This window comes from Squalius cephalus, assembly GCF_949319135.1.
Source record: "Squalius cephalus genome assembly, chromosome: 7".
NCBI lineage: Eukaryota > Metazoa > Chordata > Actinopteri > Cypriniformes > Leuciscidae > Squalius > Squalius cephalus.
In genome coordinates, this window is record NC_137128.1 from 28,049,025 (window position 1) to 28,065,637 (window position 16,613).

The window sequence follows — 16,613 nt, forward strand, 5'->3', positions numbered from 1 at the left end:
CAAGGCCTGACTCATCTTAGCTTTTTAGTGTAAATGACAAGAATTGTGAAGTGTAAAAAGGAATCATGAAGTTGGCACCAATGAGCAAGCTCTTTTCAGTCCTTACATGATTTGCTGCTGATAGTAGTGAAGTACCTGCTATTGATAATAAATTTCTGCTCAAGCGTAGAAGTTGTAGGATCTTTATTTATCTGCTGCCCTCTGCTGGCGACATTTTATGAATAATTCTAGCATTTGAATTGCAAATAAAATCTTTCATTCCCCTCTTTTTTAAGGTCTGTTACTGACTATTAAACACTGTTTTATTACCAGAAGCCACGGTTTTGAACCATTTATTTGTACAATAAACAAGTATGTGTACATTTATGAATTACCACATTCAACTTGACACTATTGATATTGTTCAACAAATTTGACTTATATCTAGTTGCTTCACAGTTCAAATCACACAGTGTTCATGCCTTTTACCATCTTTGCACTTCAGTTTTTCAGAAACTGCTTCATGCCAGTCATAAAATTAAAAAAAACACACCATATAAACCTACATGATCAGCCATATGGTTTAATGTAGGGACTGAATTTTTTTTTAAGCATTAAACTTAATATTCTCCATACAGACTCTATCCTATGAAGAATTGCTTGCTGAGTTTAGTCCAGAAGCATGCTGGGCACAAAGGAATGACTCTGCAAATAACACCACACACACACACACACACACACACACACACACACACACACACACACACACACACACTAAACCAGCCTTTGCAAATGTTTTAAAAGTATCACATAAATTGCTATTATTTTCCTCCATTTCAGTTATCCCACAGTGAGGCTTAAACTCCAAATGCATGTGGTGCCATGGAAAATCCATTTGCATTGTAGCTTTTAATACATTGCGCGTTAGTAGTCTCTTAAAACTGCATTAAAATATTTCACCATTAAGATGAGAAATATGATGTTTGGTGGTTTTACTTGTTTGGGTTGTTAAATGTTCCATTTATTATTATCATGAGCAACTGATATAATTTCAGAAAAGTAAGACAGATTTGCTATTGGTGTTTAGTATATAGTTTATATAGGAATGCAAAGAAACAACAGGGAATAAATATTCACATACAGTACCCAAAAAAGACATTTGATGTCAATTGATGTGACATGTCAATAAAGGGATTTAATTGTACAGTCACACAGTGAACACCTTTTTTGCACATCTATAAACCTACACATGAACTGGCTCTTATAAATGCAAAAAATAAGGTATCTTGGTGGAAAAATAACTGAAAATTACATTGTTCTCTCAAAATAGCATAATTAACAATAGCATGCGTCTCACAGCTGAAAAAACTGAAAAATACTGTTAACCGCCCATCTGGTGGGAAATACCATAATCTTGTCTTCAAGTCAAACTAAATGTGTTTATGATCCAAGATTTGCATCTGTTGCTCATCTTAAGTGTTGAGCAATCACTTTTTGTTCTTTAGCAGATATAGACAGTCTAAACTCAGTTTTGTCTGTATGATTTACCTATATAAACATTGCTTAAATATCAGGATAAATAAATCAGTGCACAAAACAATTGGGCATATGATGAACTGTTTGCAAAAGCAATATGATTAAGGCAAAAAAATGGAAAATTTACAAAAAAGAATGACTGACTGTATGACTTTTATAACCCAGCTTCTCCATCACAGGCCAACATGTATCCTCAATGAGTTTAATCTCATCTATGGCCATTTTCGTCTTCCACATGTTGATTTTGGCAGGTGATATATCTCCTTCATATATCAGATTATACAAATTTGTGGACGTGGCAAATGTCAGCTGGTTTAATGCAGCTGGTGCAATTGGTATTCCAATAAAGTTATGTATCGTTCTCGCCATCTTTTCAGGAAAATATACAACGTCCTCGAATTTGACTATTAAGTAAGTGTGTGTGGGGAGGCTTGCGCTCACCTTGAGCCCTGCTGAATTGTGAGCCAGCCATAGCTGAGCTAGCAGCTGAACAGGGTTGGGATCTGGCTGGGAGAGGATCTTCTTTAAAGGAAGAAACTGTGAGTCCACTGTAGAACAGCCCTGATCCACACCATCAATGTTCTGCTTAAAAATGTTGGCGATGTGCCTTTTAATATTCTTACGCAAGTACAGGCTTGGCTTACTGCTGTAGAGCATTAGATAAATCCATGCACGTGGGTCTCTGACCACATGAACTGAGCGAAGTGAGCGACCAATGACCTCTTGAAGATACGGCAGCTTTAAGAACCAGCCACCACTGCCCATGCTCAGCACCGGCCGGGCATTTGGGTACTTTAATAGGTGCTGCCTGAGCTCTTGTATGTATCCGATGTCCAAACGCTTGCTGCTTCCTGTCCTTGTTTGCTCTGACAGCAGCATTCTTCTCTTTCTTTGACCTTTCTCTTTGACATTATTCACTGTTTTGTCATTGCTCTGGTGCAACTGAATGTTCTGCAGGTGCATTTTCACATTGTGGACTATGGAGTGGAACCATCCCTGAATAACTCGAAATCGTCCATTTTGAGCATCTGCTCCAGACCACTCGCAAGCGTCCACCAGAGAGATGAAAGGAGACACGGGGAACCGCAGGTAGGTGGAAGGGATCCGGAGGTATACAAAGTCAGAGCTGTTATCAAAAAGGAGTTGAAGGATCTCCGCGCCAGAGCCCGGCATAGATGTGATGGTGATGACGGGGAGGAGGTCGGGGACGCTAGAGTCTGTTCCATCATATATGCTGCTGTCTTTTGATTTGACTGTGCACGAGAGCTGTTCGCAGACGTAAAAAACAGACAAAAGTTCAGTCACCCACAAAAACAGCACACATATCAGAGTGCAATGAATTAGCATTTTGAACGACACATGAAATTTCTTCTTTTTTATTATGAAAGCTAAAGCAAAACATAAAGTCAGTATCGCAGAGATGTTTACTGCCAATCCAAAGTCAAACACAAAATCTTTTGTGACTTGACTTGGCAAAGTTTGAATTCCCTGGCCAAACTGAACTATTCTTTGATTGTCTTCTGTTTTAGCAAAGCCTGCAAAGCCCAAGTAACTGTGTCTAGCCTCAATGTCTTTGTAATTTGTTACAACTGACACAACAGTCTCAGTGTCATTAAGAGTTACTGATATCTTTACTCCATTTTTACTCTTGTCTATGAATCTACAGTCCGAGACCTTGACGTATGGGCCATACATCAAGTAAGCAACTCTGGCAACAGGGTTCTCCATGGGAAAGGTCACGTTTAAGAACTGCGTCCATCTCTTTTTGAATTCCGCAGCCTGTTCTGCCTCTTGTATCCTGGCAACGGGGCTGGATCCTTGCATGTCCAGCCAAAACATTTTGTAATGTGCATCCCACACATCCATCAGAGCCCCATTGTATTTTCCAAACGATCTGTGAGGAACGTATCTGAAATCAATGTCTAGGTTGTGAAAAAACGCACTGAGGGAACTGAGAGGGGAGTGCTCGTGTTTCTCAATGTGGTCCAGCACGAATAATGTTTGAGAGTTAAGAAGCACAAGTGCCCGATACACACTCTTTAGCTTCATGGCGGATGAATAGGCTGAAGCAGACTCTCCACTCACAAACAACATGTCCTCATGCGACGAAGCTGCGATGACCTCCCCGGCGGTTTCCCCAACTTCCTTTTCTCCCCATCGTAGCCACTTTGAACATTCACCCAACTGTCCTTCCCATGGCTGATTACACTGGCTGGTGGGTGAGGGGGCAAATACCAGCACATTGTTAAGATAGCTGTATTTAGGACCATACAAGGCTTCAGAGACAAACATCTGTCCATTTGGTGCAAAAGTGAAGGAGTTTTGATCAGGGTGTTCATGCCCTGGGTTGAAGTTCGTCCAGCCTTCTACCCAAGAATAAGGTTGGGCATGGACAATATCGTACACCGCTCGCCCTCCTAATTTTCCAGATTTAAATGACACAAAGGTATTACCCTGAGCTTGAGGTAACCCTGCCCCATACGTCACTACACCCCAGTTGGAGAAAACGTGCATGGTTGCTTTGTTAAAGTCAGGTGGAGGCAATGAATTTAACTCGGAGTCATACCATATGTACTCAGTATGCAAAGTAGCCCAGCGTTGGGCTGCTGATTGCATCATGGGTCCATCTTTAGGACGATGCTTCCTAATCTGCTCTGCCAGCCAGTTTCCCGAGCCATTTCGGAGCACGTATGCATCCAGAAATACAAGCTGGCTTTCAGGCCCATAGAACCAGTTGTAATTGGAGTCTGCAATGCCAACCGTTCGTTGAAATCCAGGAAGCAGAGTAGCGAAGTAAAACATGAAGTGAGCTCTGAGCCAGTTGTTCTGCGTGTTGTCTATCTGAAAATGACGCAACGCTAAGTAAACATACTGAGTGATGGATTTTGCTGTGTAGCTACCATATGCAACACCCTCATCGAGAGAGCCATCGACAATGTGGCTGAGAAGGAACATGGTCTTTTCCATGTAGTTCACTGATATTTGCTTCCATATCATTGTCTCTGGGTCATTATGTTCTCCTGCCACAAGAGCGCCAATGAGAATGGCTAGTATATTAGTTGTCTGGTGGTTCTGTAGAAACTGTTTTCCCCATCCTCTGTGCTTGGAGAGCTCAAAAAGCTCCTCGGTAACGGATCGTATTTTCTTGAGATATCGCAATCTTCTCCGGGTGTCAAGAAAGGTGTAAATGAAATCATACGCTGTGGCAAAACCAGTGAGGGAGTGGGCAATCGGAACCTCATCATTTGGGGCACTGGACACCATCCAATCTGGATACTCCACCATTCTGTCCATGTACTCAATCAAAAACTGAGAGGCGGCAGCATCCTCAGGTTGAAGCAGACAGTACAGCGCAAGAGGTGGCAAATTGTTGCCATAAATCTCATTCCATTTCTTGCCGAAATCCTCGTGGTTCACCGGAGGCTGGTAAGCAGCTGCATTGGATAACATAACAGAAACAGCATTTTGAATCACTTTAAATATGTGTCTATGCGTGGTGGTGGCCCTCTGTTTCATGAAACGCACCTCTGTCAGATCAAAGTATAGCTTGGGGTGAAGGTGTGCTGACAAGGTGGTATTGTCTGTTTGGCGTTCATTCAAAGACACATATCTGTCTGAGGCAGACGAAATTCCACAGAAAGTAAGTCCCACAGCCAAGACACAGAGCAGAACTGCAGACATCTGCATGTTCTCCATGTCCATGATACAAGAAACAGATGTGGTGCTTTTCTTTTTGAAAGCTCCTCCTCCAAAGCGCCCAAAAATTGTTATTACTCCAACTTAATTCACATGTAGAGCTGGATATTTCCCTTTCAGGCAAAATCCCAAGTGTCTATGGTATTTATGTAGCGAGTAGGAAACGTTCAGATTTCGTTGAGAAAACATGCTTTTAACTCCATAGTGTTGCGTCTAAACTAAAGCTTCATACACCCACGCAAAACAAAATATCTTCCGCATTTATTTGTAATGTCAATATCATCTCTCGCTAATATTTACAACCACATCCGCGCTAAGTGCCATAACGGAAATATCATAAAGAGAGATGTCAAATAAACTTCCGTTTGCAGAATCCGTCATTACAAGTTTGATCCGCTGTTTCCAGAGAAAGTTGCAGCGTTCGGCGATAACTGTTCACAGCATGTAAAGTCACTGTTAACGCCTTTTACTCATCCTTTGACACGAGAAGCGAGATAATCCATTAATCCACTTTGAGGTGAAGGAAATTTACCGCTTGCTGGGACGTACGTTTGTGGTGATGTTTTCTCATTTGTTTTGAAACAGACATATTTGAAGAATCCATATGCTTTCAATCCATTTCAGTGTCACTTTTTAGGTTTTAGGGTTAAGTTTCCTCCATTAAATTCTTCCATGACAGAACTGTCTCAGTGTTATAAGGCAAGTCGCTTTTTCCATCTTCCAAACTATAGTAGCCTATAGTTGTACTTTCGGCATTTACAATTTGTAATATGGTCGATAGATGGCGTCGTAATATCACATTGTGTGGTTTTATATATTTCCGGTAATCATGTCGTTTTGATTTACTGATTAAAATGCTATACTAATATAAAGTATAGTTTTATAGTTATGAATAATTTCATGTAATTTAGCCACATGTAATTGAAGCAGACACAGGTCACAATAATTGGTTGAGAACTCTTTCATACTTGGCTTTTTAAAAACAAAAAGAAAAGAAAAAAATACCCAGGGACCTCCAACATTGTACAGTAGAATGTTCAAATGCATTTGAACACAACTTGTTTACAGCATACACTGTAAAAAGTGAAACATTGGATCAACTTAATAAAATTGAAGTAACCATTCACAATAAAGATTTTACATTAACCTAATGTTCAGAAACCATTCAGTTCAAACTAATTTTCTGCATTTCATGCAAACTCTTTTCTGAATTTGGTGTAAATCAATATTTTAAATTGGCTTAAATTAAAAAAATCTGTTTTTTAACAGACTTGATTTCATGCAAACTCTTTTCTGAACTTGGTGTAAATGAATATTTTAAATTGGCTTAAAAAAAAAATTGGTTTTAACAGACTTGATCCAAATTGAGTTTTCTTCAATCTGAAATATGTATTCATTGCAAGTAATATCAGATCAAAATCAAAAGAGTCAGATCAAATGTTCTTTTAAATATTTATTAAATCTTATATGAAAATCAGTTTTTAAGATTAGACTTTTTTTGGCAAAACATTGTTTTACAAATACAAATGTAATTCTGAGACAGTTCAAGTAATCAGTTAATTTCAAGTTGAATTTCATATATAGCAGTATTAAAATGTGAATATATCATCTAAGAACAAGAATAAGAAATAAGAACAAATACCTAAAAACAATTGGTCTGCTTCTCTCAGGAATTAACATTTTTGGCAGAAGAAATAAATGTAAATCAAATACAAAACATAGATATTGCCACATCTAGTAAACAACAAACAACTACTGAACTACTATTACGATGTAGTGGAGACTGGGATGAAGGCATTTCTGCCATCCTGTGTGTTTGTGTGCGTGTGTGTTCATCAAAGCACTGAAATGGAGGCTGTCAGTCAGTCATTGACTATGCAGCAGAGTGCAGAGGCGACATATTTTGGGGGTCATTTTTCTTGTGTCAAGTTCCTTTAAAACTTTCTGAAAAAACTCAAAATTGAATTTCAGTTCTTTTGGATACTTGAGGTTTAGCACATATGTCAGTCCAAATAACATTGCTACAGCAGCTGCGGTTGAGGGCACGTTACTGAGGACCTCTGTGCCCACAATGAGAACCCTGGTGTCTATCTCGCTGATTAGATGGCCATTGGTTGCTCCAGTCCATCACCTGGCATATCCTGGCGAGAAAATACATAAAAATGAATAAAGAGTGCTGACCAGACCCAGTTGAGTGTGTGAGAGACACCCATGCTTATTCTGCATTTCCTGAACTGAGTGAGTGTGTAACCCCTGTTGTGTGAGCATAAATGACAATGAAATAAACAAATGAAATACATTTTATTTAGTATTAGCATATTACTACTAATATTAGTAAACAAGCGATTGCGCCTTCTTTAGAAAGTTAACTACAGTCGCAAGCAAGTTTGCGGTAAAATGTAGTTGGCTTGTCGAGGTCAAAACACTATATGTAGCAGCTTTGAATCAAATAAACGTATTATAAATAATGTTATGTCATTTTTTTACATTGATGAGAAGAGCAACAGAAGTAAATGCTGCACAAGACAAACAAGTAATGTAGCAAAAATCACCTCATATCCGCTCTTCAATGTAAAATAAGGGTATTTTGTCAGACAATGTATAAATCAGGATTTTAGCAGCAGTTAAAGGAACAGCTGGTTGGATTAAACATGAGGTGTTACTGGGTCGTGTTTAGTCACTATTTTATAGCCTAATCGTTTAATGTCTGACTACAGAACAGATAATATGTAAAAAAAAAAAAAAAAACATTCAGTAGTGTTATAATGCAATATAATGTGACAGATCAAAGCAAATTGCAGATTTCAGGTGCACGAATCACCTACTGACCCCAACCCCTTCCCCCCATAGCAAAAACAACTTACCAGTGTCAGCGAAGACTTGACAGACAACCAAAACTGGCACCAGGAACTAGTCCTAACAAGCAGCAGCTTTCCTAAAATTCAAATCCAAACATTAATCCGTTTTAGTTTTACAGTTTCAAAGTGTAAATTCATTTTCCTCACATTCATTTCCACCTTCGCAAATTTAAAACATAAAAACATATAAAATCCGCGTCCATATTGGCATTGAGCGCCCGGAGCAGAGCCAGTTAGCTAGCCAAAACTCTGAGCGGGAAACATTACACGTCACTCGCATATTGAGGTGATTCATAACGTTAATTGTCGGCAAAGAATTTTTTTTACAACATTCAGAGCGAAAAAATATTTTTTTCCTTTCATAATATCCGTTCAATCTATATAATAAGTTCTTAGATTTCCCAGGGAAATCGTTAGCTGTAAAATGGCGCCATGTTAACGCTAATGTCAAAATTAACGTTATAATAACTTCGAATCTGCGTGTCTGTTCATTAAAATTATATGACGTTAATGCTATTCAAGTATTTAAATGCTGAATGAGTTTCCCCATTACATTAGATAGGTCGCGCTGTAAACGCTTATGTTAACGGTCACTTGGGAGACGCCCAGACGGAGGTCCCGACGCGAGCCATAGCTGCGGAGGTCCGCGAGAAGGGCCCGGCGCACGTCCAGAGTCCCCCCCGCCCCCGGAGAGCCCTCCTCAGCGCCGGCGCCACCGGGGACCCGGCCCCCCGCCGACGGCCCCCCGAGGGAGACCGCCGAACGGCGGGGGAGAGGGACCGAGCACACCCGGCCACACCGACACCTCGGACAGGAACGGGAGGCTATCAGTAAAAACTGTGCCAAGGAAGTCACCTTATAAAAACTGAACTAGTCACCTTATAAAAATGATAGTGTGAATGCTGAAATAAAGGGCAAGGATAACGCAGACGTGCAATTTTGGTTAATTCCTCACTTACCTGACAAACGTGTCCTGTCCGCTTCGCGCTGTTCAGCAGATAACCCTCTCCGACTTCTGCGTTCGGTCTCTTCCAGAACTTTCTCTCGAGTGTTCATGTGTGCGCATGCGCAAACCATTCTTAATCTAATAAAAGTCGTTTGATCGAATGTATAATTTAAATTTCATTGTTATGTTATAATTTTATATTGTATCAATCTAAGAAAATAGATTGAAAGACACATACAAATTACAAAATGTAATTTTACTTAACAATCTAATAATTTTAGGCTATTGGAATGAAAAAAAATATATCAAACGAAAAACAGCAATGTTTTACTTTTTACAGTGTACATGTATGGCCATATAGGCTAGCCTATGTGCTTTATTCATTTGATTTAAAATATTTATAGACTTGTTTCACATGATGGAAGCTTAATAAAATAAATTAAGTTGATTAAGTTATTTGAAGTTTATTTGATAAAGAAACCAACCACAATATCAACAATGCAGACTGGGAAAACAATTTATAAAAATGGGGAAAGCAGTATGACATACTATGATGTTACAGATTAACATGATCCTCAATAAACAGTCCATGTTAATCGTCTTTCTTTGCTTCAGAGGTTTTTTCTGTGCTGCCAGGCTGCAATTCTGTTGCCTTCTTCCCGTGTGCATCCAAAGCAGGACTGGCTGTAGCTCCTTCCTCAGGTTTTTCATCATTTGCTGGTACAGCAGTACATGTAGCCCAGATAACCATTACAACTATGCCCACAGGCAGTCCACACACAAAACAGGAGAAGATCGGAGCTGTCTGGAACATTGACTGAGATCGAGGAGATTTATATTAGTTACTGGGACAACAGTAACCAAAATATTAGCCGCAAGTAAATATTTGATGAGGATGTGATCAGCCGTGTGCTTTGGTTTTGGTGCGTTAAGCGTTTGGTAAATATTTGGGAAAAAATGTAATAAGAGTAAATCTATCCTTCTGCTAAAATAATAAGTGTTGTCAGACTTACCACCACAGTAGACTTCACTTTAAAGAAAACTCTCTTAGTGCACTGCAAAAACCCATTTCCTCCGAGTAGCTGGTTAAGGTAAATGGAATTTTATTAGAAAAGGCCCATTGTATTTCGCAAGAAGGAAGTTATATGACAGAAAAGATGGAGAAGAAAACACCTTCGCGCCTCATACCGAAGTGCTGCCATCCAGAACGCTGTTGAGAAAGCGAAGTAAATCCTCAATGGTCTCAATCTTACTTTCTGGTAGACAGTATCCATCAATGGTCATATTCAGCACAATTATGGAGGGGATCGCAACTTCTCTGAGAAGAAGAAACATATTAGTGGTGATTATACAAAAATATATGAGCACAGAATGGCAGGTAATATTCTGACATTCTGTCATATCTCTGTAATATATATAATATACTGAATATCATTTTGTATTCATCTATGTCAGTGGCTTTAAATACAGTTCTTGCACTTTGCACCTGCTGAAATCTGCGTCCAATTGAACTCACCCCATAATTAAACCGTTGATATATTCATTACCATCCATATAACCAAACTGGTAATCACTAGGAGAAGAAAAAAACAATATGGCCTTTGTTAACAAATACTTTGATAAACTCAGATGTCAGGTGCTGTTTTTATAGTTCATATAAATTTGCTACCTACCTTTTATAATGATCTCTGTATTCAGTAGACAGCCTTTCCATCAGAGCTTTGTAACTAAAAAGAAATAATGGAGGGAAAAACTGGCTATTGTCATGGCTTTGATGTCTTCCGTGCACATTTTCTAATGTTACTTACCGAATGCTTTCTTCAGACGGATTTTTCTCATCTACTACTGCCAATGCCACAAGTTTACCTTTGAGGAAAGTGTGAGAAATGAACAGCGTCACAACAAATTATGTATGCATGGGAAGTTCACATAATCACAATATGTCAAAGCATCGTTTTCACACATAAATATCTGGGCAGAAAGTCATCTAGTAGTTTTGTTTTATCACCTAGTGGCAAAAACATAGAAATGGTGTTAATTAATGACAATGCACTTTTTAAACTTGAATAGGTTATTAGGAAATAAGACAAATAAAAGAAATACTATATATGTTCATATAGAAAGACAGGCTTACTTTGTTCTCCCATCTGGTACAGACTGAAACTATCGATTTGGAAGTAAGAGGGAAAACGTTCTCGATTTATCCAGGAAGACAGATCACCATCAAGAAATTCTATAGAAATGATAAAACAAGAGAGATTAAACTTTTTATTACTTCATGTACATTTAATGTGTTCATGTAATAAATGTAGCTCTACACTTATTAAAGGTCACCATCAAGCCTGTGCAAACAATATGCAAAGTTAAATACACAAAAATGTTTAATCATAAGAAACAAATAATCTTTCATTTTATTATCAAAGTGTTTCTGTCCACTAACTGTGCGTTACATTATGCAAAATACTTTACTTGCACACAGTCAAGTTGTTGACTTAAAGGGTGTGTACTGGATGATAGCCCAGACGAAATGTTCAGAATAAGCCACACGACAGAGGAGAGCTGGAACACTTCACTGTCTCTGTATTCTCATAATTCGGAATATAATGGTAAGAAACCATTGCTATATTTATAATGTCTTCACAAAAATCTTTTCACTTGTTTCTTATATACATGCAAGAACCTGTGGTAAGTACTTATAACAAAACAAGTACTTTTGTGTTCATAAAGTAACCTGAATTCCAGCAATAAAGAAAATGTAAATGTGCTTTCATATCAGATATATTGGTGTGCTGTGACCTGTAATATTTATGTAACATTTTTGTGAACTTTTCTGTTTTTATTAGGAGGATTACCATCTGAACTATGTTATGAAAAGAGGCCATTTAATAATGTAAATAATGTCAGGTAAGCGATTCATAAAGACTGACCTCCAAGTTGAAACAATAGCATGGATATCAGGAGTTTTTTAGCAGTGATAAGACAAGTGCGGGCTGTAATTTGATCCTATATGCTCAATTGATTCATTTAAAAAATCAAATTCTGACCAAATCTGTGTTTCTTTTTAGGCAACCAAGAAGATGTTAATATATAATATCTGCTGCAGAATCTACATTCTACACCTTGTCTTTAACCTTGCTCCATGGATGTGTTAACTATTCATATCGTAGAGGACTCGTCTGACAGCGCCGCGTTCTGGGTCCAGGTTCAGTGTGCTGATCCTTTCCTGCTAAACTTCTGGCTCCAAAAGACCTTCTTCAACAATGGGGAAGTCCAGCAGATCAACACCCTGAGGATAAACGGCTGTCATGGGCTAGTGTTTGTTTTGAGGGTGCTGCATCGTTCTTCACGCCTGCCTAATTCCCATTATTGGTGCCCTTTCCTAGTGACACTCTGCCTCGATGCCCTGGCATTTCACTACCACCTCCCCACTCTGCCCCAGTGGAACGGCACCCTTCGAGAGGCGATGAGAGGAAACAGCCTTGAACTCAGACGCTGAGAGACTATGAGATTTCGCTGCTTACAGATCCTGTTAGTTTCAGATATTGGCTTGGTAAAGTGATGCACTGCAAGTAGTACATCTTACCATTGTAGAGGTAGTACGTGCCATCTTTGAACACAGCAACAACGGGAACATCCTGCAGAGTGACTGCCTATGGAGAAAATCAATAATGGATCGATTTGGTTTATTTTCTAAGAAATTGAAAATATCGGATTATTTTACAGAGGGATTTTCTCTGAAAAGTTCAACTTTTACCTTTGGAAGGATTTCCTTAGATGCAGAGAAAAAATAAGTGTGGACAATATACTCAGTTGCAGCTTTATAGTATTTCTTCTGTTAAAAAAAAACACACACAAAAAAACTTGAATTATATTTCACTAGCAGTCGAATATGATCCATTCCTGAATTACTTTGCATGACTTGCCAATAAATATATTCACACAGTTTATTTATAAAACAATAATAAAATACAATCTAATAGTAGTTGTGAACTCATGCTCTACTGTTCATTAATTTGCATTTCATTCCTATTCCAATGTAATTCAGTCAATCATTGTACATGACAGACATTCATTTTACATAATGTGTACCTTAAGAAGCGACTCCCCTCCAATGTAAACGAACATAAGATCATGACGACTCATAACATGCTGGAACAACTGAACACTAGAGAGTGGTCTTACCACAGGACTAGATTGAATAAAAAAGGACAAGGGGATTGCATGAAGAGAATTACAACTAACTGACATAAGACTAAGGTCAGTGCAGAACACGAAAGACACAATACAATTCATTATGGTGAGATTTACTCTAGAATTACCCTGAAACTCTATTGGTAAATTCAATAATAGCATCCTTTGTTCTTGGCCCTTTGTAGTCAAAAGACAGATCTCCTTTAAACCTTTTTAAGAGAAAAAAAAACAAATAAAAAGAATCAAATACAGCATGAACAATAATTTATGTATGTTAACAAGTAGGCATTAACTCACAGTTTTATGGTTGGATATCCACGAATATTAAACTCTGAAGCAATGCCTAAAGACACAAGAGATCAAGCTTTTGTGCTTTATTTGCAAGAATTATTATTATTATTATTCATACATCAGTGGAGAAGCATTTCAGAATATATAGAGATAATAATGGTAGTACTCATACTTAGAAGATTGTCATTAGTTCATTGTTAGCTATATCATTAGTAGATCACAATTATTGTTAATTTGCTTGGATTTTTTTAAACACTAATCTAATTAATAACAGGGTTTACCAATGGTGGGGGGTAAAACAAAAGACATGGGCTACATTTTATTTAGCTAGAAAGCTTATGCGTGAACTTAAGAAGAAGAAGATTATTAAGTCGGAATACAATGAACAACCTAATTCCAAGAAACTAAAAGGATTGCTGAAATGCAACTTATGCCATATGGCCATCTGGTTAACAAGATACAGACTCAATACAGACTATGTATACAGTTCAACGAACTGAGTCTCATGAGCGCATGAGGCCTGCTTAACTAATCCCATTAAACAGCAGGTAAGCCAATCCTGCCGTTTAAGTAGCATACTAATTGGTTGCTAAGCAATGGCCTGGTGTGGCATTACCATTACTGTCATCTCAAACCAAGCTACAGCACTAGCTTTCATCTAAGGATCCTAAGGGGGGTATGGCATAAATGCAGTTCTTGGTAATCTTAAATATAATTTTAGGTATTCATTCAGTGTTACCAAAGCTTTCCAACATACACACTTTTGCACACACATGAATGGAACCCACTTGTGTGCTCTGTGGTGTCAATCTTGCCAACATTAACAGGAGAGCCCAGACTCTTCAGCTCTGCACCGACTTCATACCATATTGGCTCAAATGTGTGACAGTATGCGCACCATGGAGCATAAAACTGCAATAAAAAATTATTTTTAAAAAAACCTTCACGATATCACACAGTTGGCATGTCAGAAATTTGCAAAACACACAGCATAAAATTGCATAAATTAGACTGCACTGTACTCTCACCTCCACCAGCCAGAGCTCATCCTGTCGGTATTCCTTAAACCTGTAAATGTGAACTGTTTAATGCATTCAATCTAACATTCATATATATCTATATGTCTGTTCATCTGTCTGTGTCTGTTTGTATGTATATTATTAATAGAAATAGTAGGCTATAGCTAAATAGATAGACAGACACAATTATAAACAATTCTATCTATCTATCTATCTGTCTATCTGTCTGTCTGTCTGTCGGTCTGTCTGTCTGTATGTATATTATTAACAGAAATAGTAGGCTATAGCTAAATAGATAGACAGACACAATTATAAACAATTCTATCTATCTATCTGTCTATCTGTCTGTCGGTCTGTCTGTCTGTATGTATATTATTAATAGAAATATAGCTAGATAGATAGTCACAGATAAAATTATATAGCCTAGTATCCTATTATTACGCAAAATCATTAAGTGGCATTTCTCAAGATCTCAGTACGTTGTATGCAACAAAAATAACTACGCTGCATTGACAACACTACACTACTAAAGCACAATCAGTTCCTTTACAATGTGAAGCACTTATAGCCTACTTGTCATCGAGTTCCTCCACGTATCCTGACACCACAGCAATGACCGAAAGAAACGCTATCACAAAAAATATAAATAAATGCAGTGACATACAGTTAGGCAATACGTGTCAATCAGTCGTGTTAATAAGATTAGTATTTTGCAGTTTTATGTTGGCGAACATGGTTTCCAATTACTAGGCGTTCATAGCCTACCTGTAAGTATTAAGTTTCTCATTCTTGCTATCCTTGTATTCTGTCATTAACCGCGCAATGTCCTTTAATGTTACAGACAGCAGAGTCGGTGTTGGGTTAGTGACATAATCATCAGACTGGTAGTAGCCTAATAAGCTCTTGACCGACTGACTAGATTAACCCCATTGCCCCGAGGGGTAGGGACGTACAGATTTAGGCCACACATTGAATTTGGACAAGTGGTCATCGCGCAACTAGTTTGAATTAGATTTTAGTCTTGTATTTTCCAGCGTTGCCTAACACCAAACACATGAAAACATTATCAGTCTATAGCCTATAGACCTATTAACAACATGTTCTGCTGTTAAATGTTTAAAACTGTTAAAAACTGTGTATGATATCACTCAATGGCAATTGAATATAGCCTATTCAGATCATCCAGTTTAACAACTAAACCGCAAACTCTCCCAATATTAGTCTTCTTATTGTTGTCATTTTGGTCCTTCTTTAGGTGTCTTAACTAGTATTATAGTATCCTAATAAATAAATTATTGTGTTTGTTTGTATCAAAATACTTTGCTGCTATTGAGGTGGAATAAGTGTAATATTAGATGTTAGGGACAGGTTTTAAAAGATGTGGTGTCAACAGTGTAGCTGCTACTAAGAAATTAATTGCAGATTTTAGGCTACGCAGGTAGGTTATGTTAAAACAGAAGTAGGCCCACAATAAGTGCACTGTAGCAACTAATTCATGTAAATATTAGAATATTTTATATAAAGGGGGTTTATTATTATTATTATTATTAGTAGTAGTAGTAGTAGTAGTATACAATTGACAACTATATTAGGCTAAATGAATCATATTGTTTTACCTTGAAGAATGTTTTCTCTGCCAAAAGATGGCGCCATAATCCATTTGGAATACAGCTTTATTGGAAGGCACAGCTGTGCTAAAATATAAGTGGGCATCATTACATTAATCCTATATACATAACAATTTACTCACAGTGGGTTAGTAATTTTCGAATTCCTAACGGAATAAATAGCCTACTTAAAATGTTGTCAGTGCATTTCCCCACAATTGTTCTTACAGTTGTTTTCGATCCCATAATACAATGGACTGCATTTTAAAACACACAGAGATGTTAAGAACACGGCCTAATAACCATTACTAATGTGAATCTACTTTTGTATTATGTATTTTATTATGCCATAGAATCAAGCCTATCATTGGACAACTGTACCTTGAGTAAACATTTTGATTCGCGGAAAGACGAGTCAATCAATCGAAATACCCGCCCACAGTGGTATCTGCCTCCCCAGTGATTGGTTCAAAATAATACCGTTTAAGCA

The 16,613-nt window shown here is 37.9% G+C and overlaps 2 protein-coding genes and 1 long non-coding RNA gene across 3 annotated transcripts; 1 reads left to right on the forward strand and 2 right to left on the reverse strand.

The window, feature by feature from the left end:
* Nucleotides 1-322: 322 nt before the first annotated feature.
* Nucleotides 323-6,183, reverse strand: dsela (dermatan sulfate epimerase like a). The gene has a single exon (XM_079877026.1). The coding sequence runs from the start codon at nt 5,215-5,217 to the stop codon at nt 1,639-1,641; it is 3,579 nt and encodes a 1,192-aa protein (XP_079733152.1). The 5' UTR covers nt 5,218-6,183; the 3' UTR covers nt 323-1,638.
* Nucleotides 6,160-15,534, reverse strand: tmx3a (thioredoxin related transmembrane protein 3a). Its single transcript, XM_079877044.1, has 17 exons — nt 15,282-15,534; nt 15,090-15,144; nt 14,526-14,565; nt 14,286-14,409; nt 13,504-13,549; nt 13,335-13,415; nt 13,105-13,204; nt 12,770-12,847; nt 12,599-12,665; nt 11,150-11,248; nt 10,824-10,881; nt 10,689-10,742; nt 10,532-10,588; nt 10,204-10,333; nt 10,029-10,097; nt 9,361-9,832; nt 6,160-6,285 (listed from the first exon to the last, which is right to left on the reverse strand). Exons 1-16 carry the CDS (start codon nt 15,301-15,303, stop codon nt 9,608-9,610), a joined length of 1,305 nt encoding a protein of 434 aa, XP_079733170.1. The 5' UTR covers nt 15,304-15,534; the 3' UTR covers nt 6,160-6,285; nt 9,361-9,607.
* LOC307162013 lies at nt 11,549-13,003 on the forward strand. The gene is made up of 3 exons (XR_013821841.1): nt 11,549-11,621; nt 11,859-11,919; nt 12,081-13,003. It is a non-coding gene; the product is annotated as an uncharacterized lncRNA (long non-coding RNA).
* Nucleotides 15,535-16,613: the final 1,079 nt, after the last annotated feature.